Raw genomic sequence first — 17224 nt, 5'->3', positions numbered from 1 at the left:
TTAATACTTAACATAAATACTTAAGTACACACACAGCACAGCTGAGACTGATGGGATTTACAAATCTCCATTTAAATTTTGACCAGATGTTGGACCTTTTGAAACAATATTGGAACACAAAAATAACAACTAATCTGTGTACATTGTATAAACTAAACCTTATGGCTCTTGAGATGTTTCAGAATAAATCAATTGTCAACATAATGGCAGAGGAGGAACAGTCAGCAATCCCGTTGAGACCATTAGCACCCATCCAAAACATCACTGCTAATCCACATAGTTGCATAACCTTCATGCCTGACACAAACACCGATACGTTATTCAAAAGTGAAACTCAGCTTTTTGCAGTTTTTTCCAACTGCCCCCTACTTTGTGACCCCTCTCAGAGACCCTCTCCCACTTGTTCTATGTATGGGACAAGGCTGGGTGAGGGGCAGTCTTGGATGACTACCCGTCTTGGACAACTGAGATGTAAATGAGTATCAGTAAAGGGGCTCTGTCCAATGAGGGCCCAGCAGGCACTAAAATGGCCTGGCCAATGGTTGAGAGTTTGCCTGGTATATAAACAGGGAGCAGAGACCTCTAGACTCGGGTGACCCCTATTTTGGCTGTGGTGAACAGGATCTGATCCCAAGGACTGTTACCTCTGTTCTTGTCTGGTGTACAGGTAAACTATTATTACAGTAATTATTTTTTTGTGCATTTACAAAGGGGAATATGGAGACTGCTGTGGATTTGGAGAACCATCCAAATTATTAAGAAGAATAGTTTGGATAAATACACAACAATCCATGGACATCTGAGTCCACCTCTGATCAAACAGAGCTACTGAGTATCAGAGATCACTGAAATTTGTAAAATTATAATCAATTAAGAAAAAGCAGGGATGAGCATGTTTTACTGTAGTTTTAACTGCAGTGTTGTTGCACTGTTAACTTGCATTAGCATACTCTCTGCTTACAGTTGTGTCATGTGGACAGTTATTTATGTAGACAGGTGGTTCACAGTGTGACAAATGTGAGACAGGCTGTCTGAAGGCCCAGAGTGTTGGGTAATTGATTGTAGCCTGTAAAGAGTGAGATGCAGGTTTTAGCATTAAGCTAAGACTACAATTGTTCTTAGCAAACCAATTACTGCATCAAAAATGAAATTATTTATTTTGATGAACCAACAATGCTCGTTACCATGGATGGATCACGTTTCATGTCACAATTCTTCTGCGATCAGGTGATTAAGGCACGGAACAAATTCAGGAAGGTACCAAGCACATACTGTACCTGTAGATGATCATGAATGATAGAGTGGGGGGAGGGGTCCATCTGTAGCTTGTCTGTTAGGAGTTCAGCATAGTGACAACTGTAAGTGATCCACTAAGTGTTTGATGGTGTGAGTGGTGATTAAGAGAGTAGAACATGAGCAGCAGAGATTATTTGGTCATGTGAATTTATGTGTCAACATATTACATGTGTGTGCCAAGAGAGCTGTAGTGGTATGTGTACGTGCTCAGGACATTTTAAAGAAAGTCCAAACAGTCCAATGTGCTAATGCTAAAAATACCCACATGCTCTCCGCCCCCCTGCTCCATTTCATCTGGACATCTGAGCTGTTGAGAACTGAGCAACACTTGTTACCAGGATTCCTCTGCTGACACCACTTCAACCCTGCAGCTGTCTTGCACAATATCCCATTCCTCCGCACTCTGAGGAAATATTTTGGATGATGAATTTTCAAGTTTGCTCAACCTTGTGTTTCCCTAATCTTTGCAGTGTTAGAAAGCAATCATGCCTTTCGGAAACACCCACAACAACTTCAAACTCAACTACAAAGTTGAGGAGGAGTTCCCCGACCTGTCCAAGCACAACAACCATATGGCCAAGATCCTGACCAAGGACCTGTATGGCAAGATGAGGGACAAGCAGACACCCAGTGGCTACACCCTGGATGACGTCATCCAGACCGGTATCGACAACCCTGGTGAGGTTCAAAGAGACTCTTCGGTTTAGATGAAGACATATCTTTATTTAACGTTTAGTTGTAAATAAAATCACGTCATTGAATACCCTACTATCACTACACAGAAGCCATCATTCTCTAACTCCTTCTCCTTGTCTTCAGGTCACCCCTTCATCATGACTGTTGGCTGCGTCGCTGGTGATGAGGAGTCCTACGAGGTCTTCAAGGATCTGCTGGACCCCGTCATCTCCGACCGTCATGGTGGATACAAGCCCACTGACAAGCACAAGACCGACCTGAACTTCGAGAACCTGAAGGTGCGGTGCCCGAGTTCTCAACAAAGAGCTTCCATGCTGTAGCAAAGAATTGTGGGTAACTGGCCGATGATACTGAGTTCCCTCCGTTGACCTTCTATCTTTTTATCTATCGTTTTCAGGGTGGTGATGACCTGGACCCCAACTATGTTCTGTCCAGCCGTGTCCGTACTGGCCGTAGCATCAAGGGATTCACCCTGCCCCCCCACAACAGCCGTGGCGAGCGCAGACACATTGAGAAGCTGTCCGTTGAGGGTGAGCAATAAATATCATGAATAGATGTTAAGATAATAGCAAAGTATAGGTCTGATACAACACAATACACTAGAAATGAAAACGGTGTGAATGGCTTCCTGACTCCTGTTGAGGTCTCTTGACACCATGTCTGTATCTGCAGCTCTGACCAGCCTGGATGGTGAGTTCAAGGGCAAGTACTACCCCCTGAAGTCCATGACTGATGCCGAGCAGGAGCAGCTGATCGCTGATCACTTCTTGTTTGACAAGCCCGTCTCTCCCCTGCTGACCTGCGCCGGTATGGCCCGTGACTGGCCCGACGGCAGAGGCATCATGTGAGTATGATCCTTAAATGTCCACAGATGAGCTGTGAAAACACCTTTCATTGTCTGTCTTTGTGTGTTTCCTGCGTTGTATGCTGATGCTGTTCATCTTCATCCAGGCACAACGACAACAAGACCTTCCTGGTCTGGGTGAACGAGGAGGATCATCTGCGTGTCATCTCCATGCAGAAGGGTGGCAACATGAGGGAGGTCTTCAAGCGTTTCTGCGTTGGCCTGCAGAAGGTTAATAGTTTGACACATTGATAACAAGTCAAGTGTGAAAACTCTGTGAAAACTGTGGATTGTTGCTGGGCCTTCCTTTGACTTTCCCTTTTTCTTTTCTGCCAGATTGAGGCCATCTTCAAGAAGCACAACCACGGTTTCATGTGGAACGAGCATCTCGGCTACATCCTGACCTGCCCCTCCAACCTGGGAACCGGTCTGCGTGGTGGTGTCCACGTCAAGCTGCCCAAGCTGAGCACACACGCCAAGTTCGAGGAGATCCTCACCAGGCTGCGTCTGCAGAAGCGTGGCACAGGTATGAACACACACCACACTCTCCATACACACCAATGGATCAGCCTGGCTGGTAGCTCATCCAGGAAGCTCCCCTCTAGACCAGTGGTTCTCAAACTGTTTTACACCAAGGATCAAGGAATTGACACAAATTAGACCCCCATTGGACAAAATTGTGAAGCAAACACCAGAAATACACAAATATTTGTTCTGAGACTGAAGAACGTTACTTTTTTAGTCAGTGTATACATTCAAATTAGGGCCAATGGTGCGAATTTGTGGAAATCTTGTCGAGAAATTTCTGGAAAAAAGGAGTACAATTTCTCCAAAAATGTTTGAACATTTCTAGAAAAAAGTGGTAAAAATTCTCAAAAAAGTTTAAAGTAAAAAAAAATAAAAAATAAAAAAGTGGTAAAAAAAAAAAAGAAGTAAAAATATAATAATAAAAAAAGTGGTAAGAATTTCTCAAAAAACAAAAAGTTTAAAAATTCTAGAAAAAGTCGGGGACCCCCTTGAATCCTCTCAAGGACCCCTGGGGGTCCCCGGACCCCACTTTGAGAACCATTGCTCTAGAGCCTCAACAGGAGTCTGAGCTCTCGTGTGTAACCTGCGATCTGGATCTTCTCTAGGTGGTGTGGACACTGCCTCCGTGGGTGGTGTGTTCGACATCTCCAACGCTGACCGTCTGGGCTCCTCCGAGGTGGATCAGGTCCAGCTGGTGGTTGATGGCGTCAAGCTGATGGTTGAGATGGAGAAGAAGCTGGAGAAGGGAGAGGCCATCGACAGCATGATCCCTGCCCAGAAGTAAAAAGGGACAATCTCATGTTTTTCTCATGACCATTCATGTGCAATCGAGCCAGCTGATGGGCATGCAGACAAAACAGCTGCTCACCAAGAGACTCTAAGCTCTGCTCACCTCATTTTCCTCCTTCCAGCTTTTTTCCCCCCTTCTCCATCTTTCATCCTTTTTTTTCACGTTTTTCTGAGTCGGTTAGTAACATCCTGGGATCAGCCTCCACTGAGCTGGGTTCACCTAGCAACGTGGTATCACCTGCTTTTCATTATGAAAAGTTAACAGTTATTGAAGTCGTTTTTACTGCTCAATAAAAAAAAAGTGCCCCATGAAACAACATTGGTCTTTTTCTGTTTCTGCAACCTGAGAAACTGCAAAAAAAAAATCACAAAAGATCAAAACATGTGTTGACAACAATGAAAACAAGACACCAGAATGAGGAAAAATGCCAACATCAGTGAATTTTATTAATCTTCAGCTCCGTGTTTTCCATATATACCAGAATCACACAATCTCAGTTTACAGTTTGTTTCTGAGGGGAGGAATTCAACAGTAGAGCAGTGTAAAATTACTCATACAGGTCAAACTGTGTCATTCTGTCTCTTTTGCATATAACATCAACTGTCAGTCAGTTTTTTGAGATGACAGTGTGTGTTAACTAAAGAGCCTCCTGGGGTCATAATACTGTACCATCCACCATCTGAACCAGACCTGTCTCTGAGCAGGAACACAAGCTTTTTTACTCAAACACTCAAAAACAACCTCATTTTCACAGTAGTTTCCACCATAAGACAAAGTTCATCCTTCTTATGTGAGGACTAAGTTGTTTTACACTAAGCTATTTGCTCTGTAGCCTGTTTCATGTCGATATTTTCCACTGAAATGCTTTGCAAACACCCTGATTCATATTTGTGATCAGGAGACAGTGACGTAACGTTTCTATGGCTTGAATGCAACCCAGGTGCTCTGCAACACGTCACGGACTCTTGTGACTTCAAGCTAAAATAGAGCCGGAAATAACAATTGCACAATTATTTATTCCCAATGTCCTCGCTGGATCTAAAACAACGTTTTTTTCCCTTGCGCACCGTATGTCATGGCACATTTCATGGCGTATCAACTTCTAAGAACTCAGAAGCCCTCATGAATGTACAGAACCTATCCTCTAGTGAAGTCGCTGTGCTTCACCCGAACCGTCCCGTTTGTTTTAGTGAAGGGGGGAAGGACCCAGTGCCGCGTCTTGCACCTTTTTCTTTGTCTAAAAACTGACCGTGTCTGCGTTTCACTAAGTGTCAGATCCTAGGTGTGCATCATGTTTCATTTTTTACCCTAAAACCCAAACTCTGAAGTCATGCAGGATTGCAGGTTGGTTTTGTTCCCCATTGTCACTGACAGAAACTGCTTTAAACTAGAATTACTTCCCTTGCTCTAGCTATAAATAAACCTTGAGCTCTAAGATATATACTATATTCATATATTTTATATACAGCCATCAACTGACTGATATAAATCCTGTTTTTTTTTAATGATATTATTCTAAAAAATAAATAAAGTACCTGTGCAAATATCCACAAATTGAAGTGTTTCACATTTAAGACATTGGCGCCCTCCAGTGGCTAGTTCTGGGTATTACCTATACAGGTACACTGGAAGGAGCTGATTCAAGTCAAAGCAAAGTGCATTGAGGTCTATATTACCTAATGCTAATATACACCACAATGAGTAATGTCCGGGGAAAGGACAAGGACAGACTCCTGGTGGCCATGTTGGTTTCTGCTTCTCACCCCTGAGGGGGGGGAGAGGACGGATCGACACCAGCCTCCCCTCCTCCGAGCCTGGCGGAACAGCACGCACCAAACAGGACTGAGAGGATGCCGTAACATGGGTCTATGACGTGAAGAGTGTGAATGATGGCGGAGTATTTTTCCTGCGAAAACAGGGACTCAAACAATGAGCCGAGGAAAGCCAACACTCGTCGTGACGATAGAAAAACGTTGGTGTATATATGTACATGGACAGCTAAGGATGGCGTCCCTGGTTAGGGAGCTGGGTGGCGTAGTAGGGGGAAATGGCGAAAGGGTGATGGGGGTGTTTTTGGGGGCCACTGTGAGCAAAAGCCACAACTGAGAGATTGTATTAACAGTAAATTAGCAGCCAAACAACATGATCTCTGTAGCCTACGTAAATACCACAGTATGTTATTCACTAAAAACAGGGAGGGAGAATAGAAAGCTCTCAGTGTCTTCTCTCTCTTTCTTTTTTTTTTTTTGTTACATTAAATATGTACTGTATGAAGGCGCTGGGGGTTGTTCACTTTAAAGGCAATGGACTAAACAGAAGAAAATACCATCCACATTGCCTTCATCGTGACTTCTCCAGATCCAGAACACTGCCTGCCCCCTGACCCCCCCCCCCCCCAGTCATCAACAGCTGAGAGACCAGTTTATATACTGTACTGTACCACGAGAAGAAGAAGAGATCCATGTGTGTGTGTCTGTGTGTGTGTGTGTGTGTATTGAGTGTAATCTGAGAGGTTTCGCTGCTTGGTTGATCCACTTTAGGTGTTTCCCATCGACATAATTACTGACGTTACGACTGAGGTGAGATCACATGGCACGAAATAGAAAAAACACAACGACTGCATTGCACTGAAAAGACAACAGGCTCGTCTCTTATCTTATTCTGCGATGGGATGTCTGGATGGTGTCTGGAGCTCAGCCTCGCATTAGTCGCCTCCACAGATTTCAAGTTTCTCAGGTGTGTGTGTGTCGTGTGTGTGTGTGTGTGTGTGTTGTGTTGCTGCTGTTGTGCCTTCAGTGCGACGCTTCCGAAGAAAGTGTAAAGGGACGGAATGAAGGGACAGAATGGAAAACTGGAACAAGTCTTAACAGCCGTTGACCAGCAGTGACAGGAAGTGAATCCAGCCAATCAGAGGGAAGCATGTACTGTAATGTGCAGATATCTTAAAGTCCATCTCATCTTTTTAAAGAGCCACTATGGACAACTTTATTTATTAAAATGATCTTATTATCATTATTATCAAAAAAGCTGATACCTAATTTCAATACTGATGGACTTCTATTCTTTATTTATTGTATCTACATTTTCACAGATGCAGAAAAGCTGATGTTGATCGAGAGGCGACAGCTCCACTCGAGTTCAAGCGGTCACTGGCTCAACGGTGTCAGAGTCGGCCTCTTGATTGTTTTTGTGCTCCATGCCGGCCTCTGATTGGCTGTTTCAAAAGGCCCGTCGACAATGCTCTAACTGACCTTAATCCAGTGCGGCCGTCACTGCTGTATGTACACAAGTCACAGCGACGCAATCCTCTGTCTTATCACTGAATCTGACCCGTCTCCGCATTTGTGCATGTTGCTGTCCGACAAATGACGAGAAGTCAGCGAGGTAACCGTCCTCGGGAGGATTTAAAAAAAAAAAAAGAAAAAAAAGAAAAGAAAGAAAGACCAGTGTAGGCCTACGCGTGTGGGACCGGCCTGTCAGTGACATCCAGTGCACGAGAGATGATGTGATTCTGTGTTAGTGAGAGCGACAGTGTGGTAAAAACAATGATCAGAGCAATAAATAACAAAATAAAGAGTCATTATGGCTAGAGAGTAGCGATAAAAAATATTCAACTAGGTTCCATCCAGGTCCAGTGGGTGCAGGAGCTCAGCGAAGACGTCGTCGTCTGAGCCGGGTGGGGTGATTGGGTGGAGAGGGGGAGGGCGGGTTGGGGAGGGGGGGGGGTGCCTCAGTCTCTGGGTCAGATCTGTGTGTGTGTGCATCTGTGTGTGTGTGTGTCTATGTATGTATGTTTGTGCAAGGTGGCCGGGAGGTGGTGGGGGGGGGGGGGTCGTCATGAAAGAGACAAAAGGAGAAAAGTCTTTTCTCTCGGGTCCAGCCCCTCCATTTCTTTTTTTTGTTTGTTTAATTTAATGATTTCCACCCCGCTCTCCTCCTTTTAGTTTTTTGCACACACACACACACACATCGACGCTCACTCACACGCAAAAACACACACTTGTACGCAAACACACACACACACACACACACACACACCCTCTTCTGTTTCAAAGTTCAAGGTCCTTGGAGATTTGGGTGGCAACGTCCCGAAAAGCTAGCGGCGCCCCCCAGAGTCGCGTGTAGCGCACCCCGTTAGAAGTCTCGGAGTTGCCCGTGGAAAGGTGGCACACCTCGGCCTCGAACGCCACGCGGCCTCCCGCCACGCCGTGCGTACAGGACAGCAGAAAGGGGCCGGCGTGGTGGACCTGGCAGCCGCATCCCAGCGCCGCCTCCCGCAGAGCCAGCACCACCTCCGCAGGGTCCCGCCGCCCGCCGCCTCTCAGATCCCAGCCACGTCCGACGGCCCTGGGCTCGGACGCTTTTTGATACCCAGGTAAATGGCAACTGGTGGGGGGGAAAGCAAGAGATGTTCAAGCACTGAACAGCTGTGAACACCGGCCTCTTTATCAAATGTTTAAATGGATAGTTCAACATTTTGGCAAATTGGCCCATTGCCATAATCCCTATAGTCATAGCAGTAGGTTTGTTACCTTTAATTGTTGGTGTAAGCTGTTTTTAGAACGGCGGAGCAGAGTCGTGAGCTCCAAAACACTCTTGTGGACAAGTTGTGACCTGCACATTCACCACGATATGAGATAATAACGGAACGTTACGAGACAGAGTTGTTTTTGAGGCAAAGACTGGGACTGCTTGCTGAAAAACTGTCCCTGAAGGCGACGCACATCAACGGTTTTGCATGAATTTATCTCTAAAACAACTCTGTCTGGTAACATTCTGTTATTATCTCATAGCGTGGTGAATGTGCAGGTCACAACTTGTCCACCAGAGCGTTTTGGAGTTGTTGGATTGCGTATTTGATGAGTTTGATGAGGTAAACCAAGAAATCCCATTAGCCTCTGTAGCGTAGCTCTGAGCAGCTCACGGCTCTGCTCCGCCGTTCTAAAATTAGCTTACACCAACAAATAAAGGTAACAAACCTACTGCTATGACTATAGGGATTATGGCAATGGGCCAATTTGCCAAAATGTTGAACTATCCCTTTAAGGTAAGACACTATAGGCAAAACACTGTTTTTTGGTGTACTGATCAACTTTGAGATTTTGGGCTATTTTGCTTCCTGAACATGTCTTCTTTCAGAAAAGTGGAAAGAAATGGTAGAAAATCCACATTTAGGTGGTTATTTTACTTCATTTTGTCTTCTTTTGTCAGTAGATTTCTCCAACTCTAATGTGACAACAAGAATTTTGAATGTAGCTTTATCCATTGTTCAGATTTCTGTTCTGGAAATATATGCAAATTAGCGCATATTTAATTAGATATTTAAAATATGACAAAACTTGTAATACAAAAAATAATTGTCTTAATATAAGTGATAAACTTGGGAAGTTCCACGGTCAAACGGAGATCAAAGGAGAATTCCGGTCATTTTCTAAGTAACGCTCTACAGCTCTAGGTCCCTAAGTGCAACCATAGGAAAAAATCTGAGAAAAATATGTTGACGTATGTATGACGGAAACAGTCCTGAGCTCGACAGTCGACTAGTAAGGTCTACCTAGGAAGCTAGAGTAAACAGAGGTACGTGATAAAAACACTTGTTAACACTGCTCTCTCATATTAACAGAGTTATGCACACTCAGTGTTGTGTAGTAAGGAACTGGTGGATGTTGCAAAGCATTTGTAGTGATATTTTGAGCATTATATAGAGGCCAAAGTCATGGTTAGAAGAACTGCCCCCATTACTTCACTGTTTAACTGCTGTGTAGCGCAGCTAGCAGGAGGAGAGCTAGGTCCGGTCTGCACAGATTTTTCTCAGATTTTTTCCCATGGTCGCACTCGGGGACCTAGAGCTGTAGAGCGTTACTTAGAAAATGACCAGAATTCTCCTTTAAAACTCAAATGTTAAAACTTAAATTTCACAACTCTGGAACTCCTCATACAGGACTATAACGCTTTTATCCTCATACAAAATGTTTAAAAGGTCTGGTTTGGTGAGGTATCTTCTGTCCAGGCATAAGAATACTTATGTCTAGTATAATTTAGATGAATTTGTAATTTTAATGATATTTGTCCTTGTTGTTGTCTTGTTTTTTCGTTTCTTCCTTTTTTACAAACTCTGTTTGTTGTGTTTTTTCCTTGTCTCTTTCTCTTTTCTGCTTCTTTTCCTCTTGTCTTTTTCTAATGGTTGATCTGTTTTAGTGATTTTGTATTGGAGGAGAGGCTTTTATTTAAGCCCTTTGGGCTTCTTTTCCTCTCCTGCACAATGATTTGCCTTTGTATCATTAAATATATTTTTTGTTTTTCATTGTGCATATGAATAAAATAAAATATAAAATAAACCACACACGCACTGACCTTGTGACCGCAAATCTCCTGATTCCCTCAGATTCATTTGTGACCCTGTGAGAGAGACGGTGAGTGAGAAACCTTATGACCGACCCAGAACTCTCACATAGGATGGCATTCAGCGGTGAAAATTATACAGCAGGACCAAGCAAGCATCAACAACAAGAAGCATGTGATGTTTAAAACAGTGTGCAACCCCCCCCTTACAGGAATGCAATATCACAAGCATGCAGATATAATCCATCCCTTCACTTCTGATGGTCTGTGTGTGTGGTACTACAGATTCCCATCTGTTGTTCCAACAACATGTGGGATAGATTCAATGAGTTGTATCCCATCAACCACAATACAAAACAACACATTTGCTAAGGGAAAGTTCAGGATGATAAAAAAACAAAAAACAAAAACAAAACGTGTTACAGTTCAATTCTTCAGACAATGAGAATGATCCTGAAAATAAAAGTCGGATGAATTTTCCTTGATTGCAACCATGCTTGAAACCAAGTGTGTGAGACATCGACAGCATGAAGATGATTAAAAAGTCATGCAGACAAGCAATAATTGATAGATAGAGAGAAATGAAAAGTCAGGCAGGCGTTCATGGACCAGAGCAGATTCCTGTGTGACCAGGCAGAGAGATGGTGGCGGGACAGGTAGACAAAAAAAGAAGCCAGACATGGGAACTTACTAACTGTTTTTGATCCTTGTGGAAGAGTACAACCCGAGACTGATTTGTTTGAGCCCTGGCGCTTGGACGGGTCAAGGTTGACCCTGATACCACCACAGAGAGAAGCAGAAAGAGATAAAGATGGAGAAAAAAGAGGGAATACGGGGTCAGAGCAGGGAAGGAGGGGGGGTTGGGGAGGGGGGCAAGAGAGAAGATGATTGAATCACAGGAGCGCAAGTGGTGAAAAAGAGCGCAGCGCAGGAGCTGATTGGCAAGGATAAAGCTGAGGTTTGATAAGATTAGACATGTGTGATTATGACGACTGGGAGGGAGAGGGGAGCAGAGGATAATCCAGGGCCACAGAAGGGCTTGCCAAAAGGCCTGGGTGAATAAAATGTTCTGATAAGCATGGAGTCACACTCAGGCTGCGGCCAGGCTGGACGCAGGAACTTCCCCACAACGCTACGTCATGATTTCAGATTTGATTTAACAGAATCTTATACTCACCTCGAGGGCAACACAAATCTCAAATGTTAAATCATAATAAAAACATCAGGGTCATGGTCTCACTAAGACCAATCATGGGAACAAAAATTTAAAGTAATCCTAGAGTAGAGTTAGAAACTGTGTAGCTAGGGGGTCAAACATATTGAAAAATATAAATATAAATTAAAGCAATGACTTTCGGCTACTAGGCTACTGAAAAGGATATGAGTGTGTCAACATATATACGTATATATACTGTATATACCATATATATTATAGATCTTGTCTCGATGAATAAACTAAAAATAACTTAATTCCCCACGAATTCATAATGCTGAAGTAGTTAACCAGCAAAAGGAGAATGGTAGTTTAGCATAGCAGCTAACAGCTAGCCTAGCTCTGCTAAAAAATGAGTCAACCAATCTCCTTGAATACACAGAACACATTTACTAAACTAAAATAGGCATACCACAGCTAGTTGTGCTTATATTTTCTTATATTTGTTACATTTGTTTTTTTCTCCTGCACTTTTTTCGACATTTTATGTGTAGGCTACAGTAGGCTATGTTGTCAACCCTGGAATTTGTGGGATAAATAAAGGCATCTTATTTTATCTTATCTTATGTATTATTTCTAAGAAATCGCTCAGCACATAACAATCCTTGTCCTTTTATGAGTTTCTCTATGCATTAACAAAACCCAGGTCACACGTTGATTATTGTGATTTAAAGGTGCCTAGCTGATATCCCAGCTCCAGCTTCACCTATAATGAGCTGTTTGTGTGGTGTCAGTCTTCTCGTCTACCTCTTGTTAAACATTTTCTTCAGTTTTCCTGCTCATCTTTTAAAGAGCACAGTGGAGACAGTTGGGCTAAAATCTTTCAGAGGGAGTATTCCTTCATCTTTGGTCTGTCACACCTCATTAAGAATCATCCTGCATGAAACCCCGGCCTGTCTCCGGTCTTCAGAGGCCGGGGTCCGTTTGCTGTTCTCAGACCTGGCTCATGATGATGATGATGATGATGTGTAGTGTGCATCTACCTGCGAGTGAGTTTCGAGGTCAGCTTGGTGAAGAGGTTGGAGGTTGCCCTGGTGCGGGCGTGGGGCAGGGGGCTCGTCTCGTGATGGGACAGGGTGGGTGATGTGGGCGGGGCCGAGTAGACCGGGGGCCCGCGGTCCCTCAGCTGCCCCCCGTGGAAGGTGCTGCGAATCGTGGAGCCTCGGGTCAGGCGGCAACGGTCCGAGGAGGAAGAGGAGGAGGCGGCGCCGGCCCCGGAAATACTGAGAGTGGAGGGAGAAGCTGCAGGCAGGCGGTGGCCCAGGGAGCTGCAGGGAGGGAGAGAGGAGAGGAGAGCAACCAATCAGCATCAGCCGGCTCTGAAAACCTGAACTGCTCAGACCGCTAACACTTCAACACACTGTTGCCGTACCTGTTGTCTTTGCCATTCTGCAGGAGAGAGTGTCTGTCGGCGCCGGAGCGGTCCGTGCACACGTATGTGTTCCTGCGTGTCATGGCACTTCCAGGGATGTTATTCTGCAGAGAGAAGGATCAGGTGAAGTATTAGATATTAGAACTGTAACGTCACATTATTACAGTGTTGCAGTCACATTACTCCATCTGGTAATCCTTTAATTTTTGGCCGTAATTACGTGATAATGTCAAGAAATAGCCAAGAAATAATAATGTCTAGAAATAGCCAAGAAATAACAATTAATTGCGTCCTAATGTCTAGAAAGAGCCTATAAATAACAGTCAATTTCATTGAGTAATTTTGAGAAATATAGCCAAGAAACAATGATTGATTGCGTAGAAATATCACAGATCAATTGCAAGGACTTGGTGGAGAAAAATTCTGGCCTTTCCCAAAAGATTTAAAGCATGAAAACCATGTGTAATCTTTTGCCTTTATGAAAAACATGACATTAGTATGAAATTGACCGTTATTTCTAGGCTATTTATTGACATTACTACACGAATAATTGTTATTTCTTGACATTGTCACGTAATTAACGGCCTGTAAATTAAAGGGTTACCCTGCATCTCTGTGTCTCTAAATATTTTAATAGACAAAATAGCAGTGTTAATTTGTTTCTGGTCATTTGTTTGTTTTTATAAAAATGGACAGTTATTATGAAATGGTTTGAATTATCAGTGGTAAATGTTAAGTGAGCCATTAGCTCATTTTTTGGTCCAGGTTACATGTTTGATAAAGCATATGACAAACCTGAAAAGCTTGCTTGGTCATTTCAGTGCAATCCCTGACTTCAGCTTGTCAAGAGTGTGTCTACTAATCCGTATGTCAGACAATATCTGATTATTAGGTAAAACTAACACGGCATCTGCCACTTTGATCCTGCACTGCACAAAACATCTGGTGAAAATTCCAGATGTCTGGACACAAAACTATCTACACCTGTGTGTGTGTGTTTTGCTTTGAATTCTGGTAAAAAAAGAAAAAAAAAGAGAAAAGTGGCCTGGAGGACATCATTTGACATAATTCAGTCTCTGCAGGGAGTGTGCCTTACTGTAGTGGCAGTCATGTCTTTGCGGCGGTCTGGGATCTCAGACTTGTTGGGGTTGTTGGCACTGCTGACCATGGGGCTGGAGGGGGGGAGGCTGTGACTCCCCATCACGCTGCAGCTGGCCTTACGCGAAGGCATCCGCCCCTCCCGCAGCTCCCGCTCGCCCGTGCTGGTCGGGCTCCGTTTGGGGTGCATGACGGGCATGGAAGGCCCACCTTTATTGTGGAGGACAGCAGAGCACAGACACACAGAGACTCATATAAGGTGTATTCTGCAAAAACATAGTTGGTGCAAAGAGATGGTCCTACATTAAATAGAAAACCCTGGTTATTAATGACACTGGAGGCTGTTAAGGGAACTGCAGTTTGTTGTTTCTTGCACTTGCACTGGCATTGACCAAGGATCCTGGGTATCTGCAATAAGGACTAGGATTACGTGGGAAAACACCTACAGCTCTTTCACCTACAGCTTGACTATACATCCTAGGACTGATGTAATGACGATATATCCCACCAGGATTTGTCCAAAACCTCCAGTCTGTCTACATTAGATTGAATATGATTGCCCACCATTATCCTAACGCATGAGGTAGCTAAAGTTGCATACAACATCAGTCAGAACATCCGAACATAGAAACCAGTCAGTAGGTTGTTAGAGGCACAGAGGAAGTCAAGGAAGGTCTCAGTTTTAAGTAACATTGTAATCTGTTCACACAACAATAAAAAGAAGGAATTAATACCTATTTCCTTTAAATATATTACTTCAAAATGTTTCACTTCAAATCATTTAAGCTAATTAAATCAAATATTATTAGGAACACATTCAGCTGATTGAATTGCAGAGATTAGTTGCCTGTTTCACAAGAAAACACCAGAGAAGAGACTCACAGAAGTCGCTGTGTCGTCGCTGCCTGTGGTAGGTGGAGGCACTGCGCTGGGTCTTGCTATGTGAGGAGGAGGTGGAGGAGGAAGAGGAGCCGGTGGCTGAGGAGTGCTTGTTGGTCCCGTTGGTGATGGGGCTGGGTCGTACCCTTGCCAGGGACAGGCTGCTAGCTGTGCGAGTCTCACTGCCTTCCTGTAACGTCACAGTCCCAGTGGACAGAAAGGTGTGAGTGGATCCCACGCATGATGGAGCTCAGTATCAGCGAGGAGAGGGTGAATTTAAGATTCTGGTAGGTGGGGCTAGGAATTGAAACTTAGTACTTTCTGAGAACTGACAATGTTATTTTGAATGTTGGGTCACATTGCTGCGGCTTGCGACTGAATGGCCCTCGCCACATAATCAATTTATCTGCAAGTGCACCATATTGCATTACATTACACTTATAGATCTGAAGAGACCATTGAAGTTCCATCAAGCTTTTGTCTGTACAGCTATCCAGCAAGCCATAGTTTCCTCTGAGACATAGGCAAGTTAGAATGATCATTTAAAGGGATATTTCAACATTTTGGCAATTTTGCCTATTGCCATAATCCCTATAGTTTTAGGGGTAGGTTCATTACCTTTAATTATCAGTGCCAGTTTTTTTTAGATCGGCGGGGCAGAGACGTGAGCTCCGAATGGTGCACAGTATTACTGGACTTTCCCTCATCAAACTCATCAAATACACAACCTAACAACTCCAAAACATTCTCATGGACAAGTTGTGACCTGCACATTCACCACACTATGAAATAATAATGGAACGTTACGAGACAGAGTTGTTTTTGAGGCAAATGCGTAACAGGAACTACATTCCCAGACAAGGCAGCACGGCAGACTGACTTCAAAAGTGAAAGTAGTACCGAGTATTTCCTCTGGAGCTATCTATCTATCTATCTATCTATCTATCTATCTATCTATCTATCTATCTATCTATCTATCTATCTATCTATCTATCTATCTATCTATCTATCTATCTATCTATCTGCTTCATCTATCGTAATGTTACGTTATTATTTCATAGCGTTAGCGTGGTGAATGTACAGGTCACAACTTGTCCACGAATGTGTTTTGGAGTTGTTAGATTGTGTATTTATTTTGATGAGGGAAACGTGGAAATACCATGAGCCGTTGCGTTAGCTGAGCAGCTTGCGTCTCTGCCCCGCCGATCTAAAAACAGCTTGCACCGACAGTTAAAGGTAACCTACTGCTATGACTATAGGGATTATGGCAATGGGCGAATTTGCCAAAATGTTGAAATGTCCCTTTAATAACATCACTTAATCAGTTAATGAGCTATTGACCAAACATCATAAAGATATTTAGAAAGAAGGAATGGAGATACAGTACAGTAGCAGTGAGACTTAATAATTTAAACATGATTATATACTTAACATACGATTTATACTTTATTTTTTACCGTCTTTTAATGTGTTTGTTTTTAAAGCGCCACAAAGTATAAAGGTAGATGTCATGTGTTCTGTGATTAGGTCTAGGTTCTATATTTATACTGTGGAAGCATCAAAGCCTCAGTCTACAGAGAAATGCACACAGCCTGAGGCTTTAAAACCAGCCGTCACTCCCTGACCTCATCCATGGCCCAGGCCCCGCCCACCTGGACCCACCGTCCAATCTTGCAGGATTTCGCTGCTCTACATGTTCAACTGAAATCTGCTTTATATTCTTACTGGATCACCCAGAAAACAGTCGACCAATCAGAACAGAGATCAGAGAACGTTCTCTTGTCTGATTGGCTGACCAATCTGTTGTTACTAGAGCTCCACAGAGGGGAGATGTAAAAATACACTGAGATGGTTCTTGGTTATTAAAACTGTAATGGGCCCTTTAATTACATTTAATAAGTTTGATTTTTTTCTTTTTTTTTAATATTCAAATAAATCTCCAGAAAAAGTCAAAATATATAATTTTTCATGTGCATCATGGTGTGACATTCAGCAGATGCATGAACACTGGTAGATCTGTGTAACTCACGTCTCCTTTGCGACCCAGCAGCAAGTAAGTGGCGGTGACCTCATTGTATTTCTGATTGAGCAGAGAGTCCTTGATTTCCTCTGTAGTGAAGCCCTTCCCGACCATCACCTCTGCACAATGCAAACAAGCACAAACAG

General features: G+C 43.4%; 2 protein-coding genes across 4 annotated transcripts in view; one reads left to right on the top strand and one right to left on the bottom strand.

Annotated features, from left to right (window-relative positions):
* Positions 1–451: 451 nt before the first annotated feature.
* ckma (creatine kinase, muscle a) lies at positions 452–4470 on the top strand. The gene is made up of 8 exons (XM_083987164.1): positions 452–667; positions 1767–1974; positions 2116–2270; positions 2390–2522; positions 2665–2836; positions 2944–3067; positions 3173–3362; positions 3970–4470. Exons 2-8 carry the CDS (start codon positions 1782–1784, stop codon positions 4146–4148), a joined length of 1146 nt encoding a protein of 381 aa, XP_083843290.1. The 5' UTR covers positions 452–667; positions 1767–1781; the 3' UTR covers positions 4149–4470.
* A 3733-nt stretch (positions 4471–8203) lies between these two features.
* The window catches only part of mark4a (MAP/microtubule affinity-regulating kinase 4a), a gene marked incomplete at both ends in the record, with an annotated part of 33981 nt that continues 24960 nt past the window's right edge, over positions 8204–17224 (bottom strand). The window contains 8 exons of one of the 3 annotated variants that reach the window (XM_083987146.1): positions 8204–8540; positions 10509–10553; positions 11184–11270; positions 12693–12977; positions 13082–13185; positions 14178–14389; positions 15062–15248; positions 17088–17197. In XM_083987146.1, the coding sequence (XP_083843272.1) occupies positions 8204–8540; positions 10509–10553; positions 11184–11270; positions 12693–12977; positions 13082–13185; positions 14178–14389; positions 15062–15248; positions 17088–17197 (1367 nt within the window). Of the gene's footprint in view, positions 8541–10496; positions 10554–11183; positions 11271–12692; positions 12978–13081; positions 13186–14177; positions 14390–15061; positions 15249–17087; positions 17198–17224 lie in introns of all 3 variants that reach the window. The other 2 variants (XM_083987148.1, XM_083987147.1) reach the window with 2 other exon arrangements.

Source organism: Trachurus trachurus (genome assembly GCF_905171665.1).
Source record: "Trachurus trachurus genome assembly, chromosome: 14".
In the NCBI taxonomy this organism is placed as follows: domain Eukaryota; kingdom Metazoa; phylum Chordata; class Actinopteri; order Carangiformes; family Carangidae; genus Trachurus; species Trachurus trachurus.
This window is presented reverse-complemented; position numbering and strand designations above follow the sequence as displayed.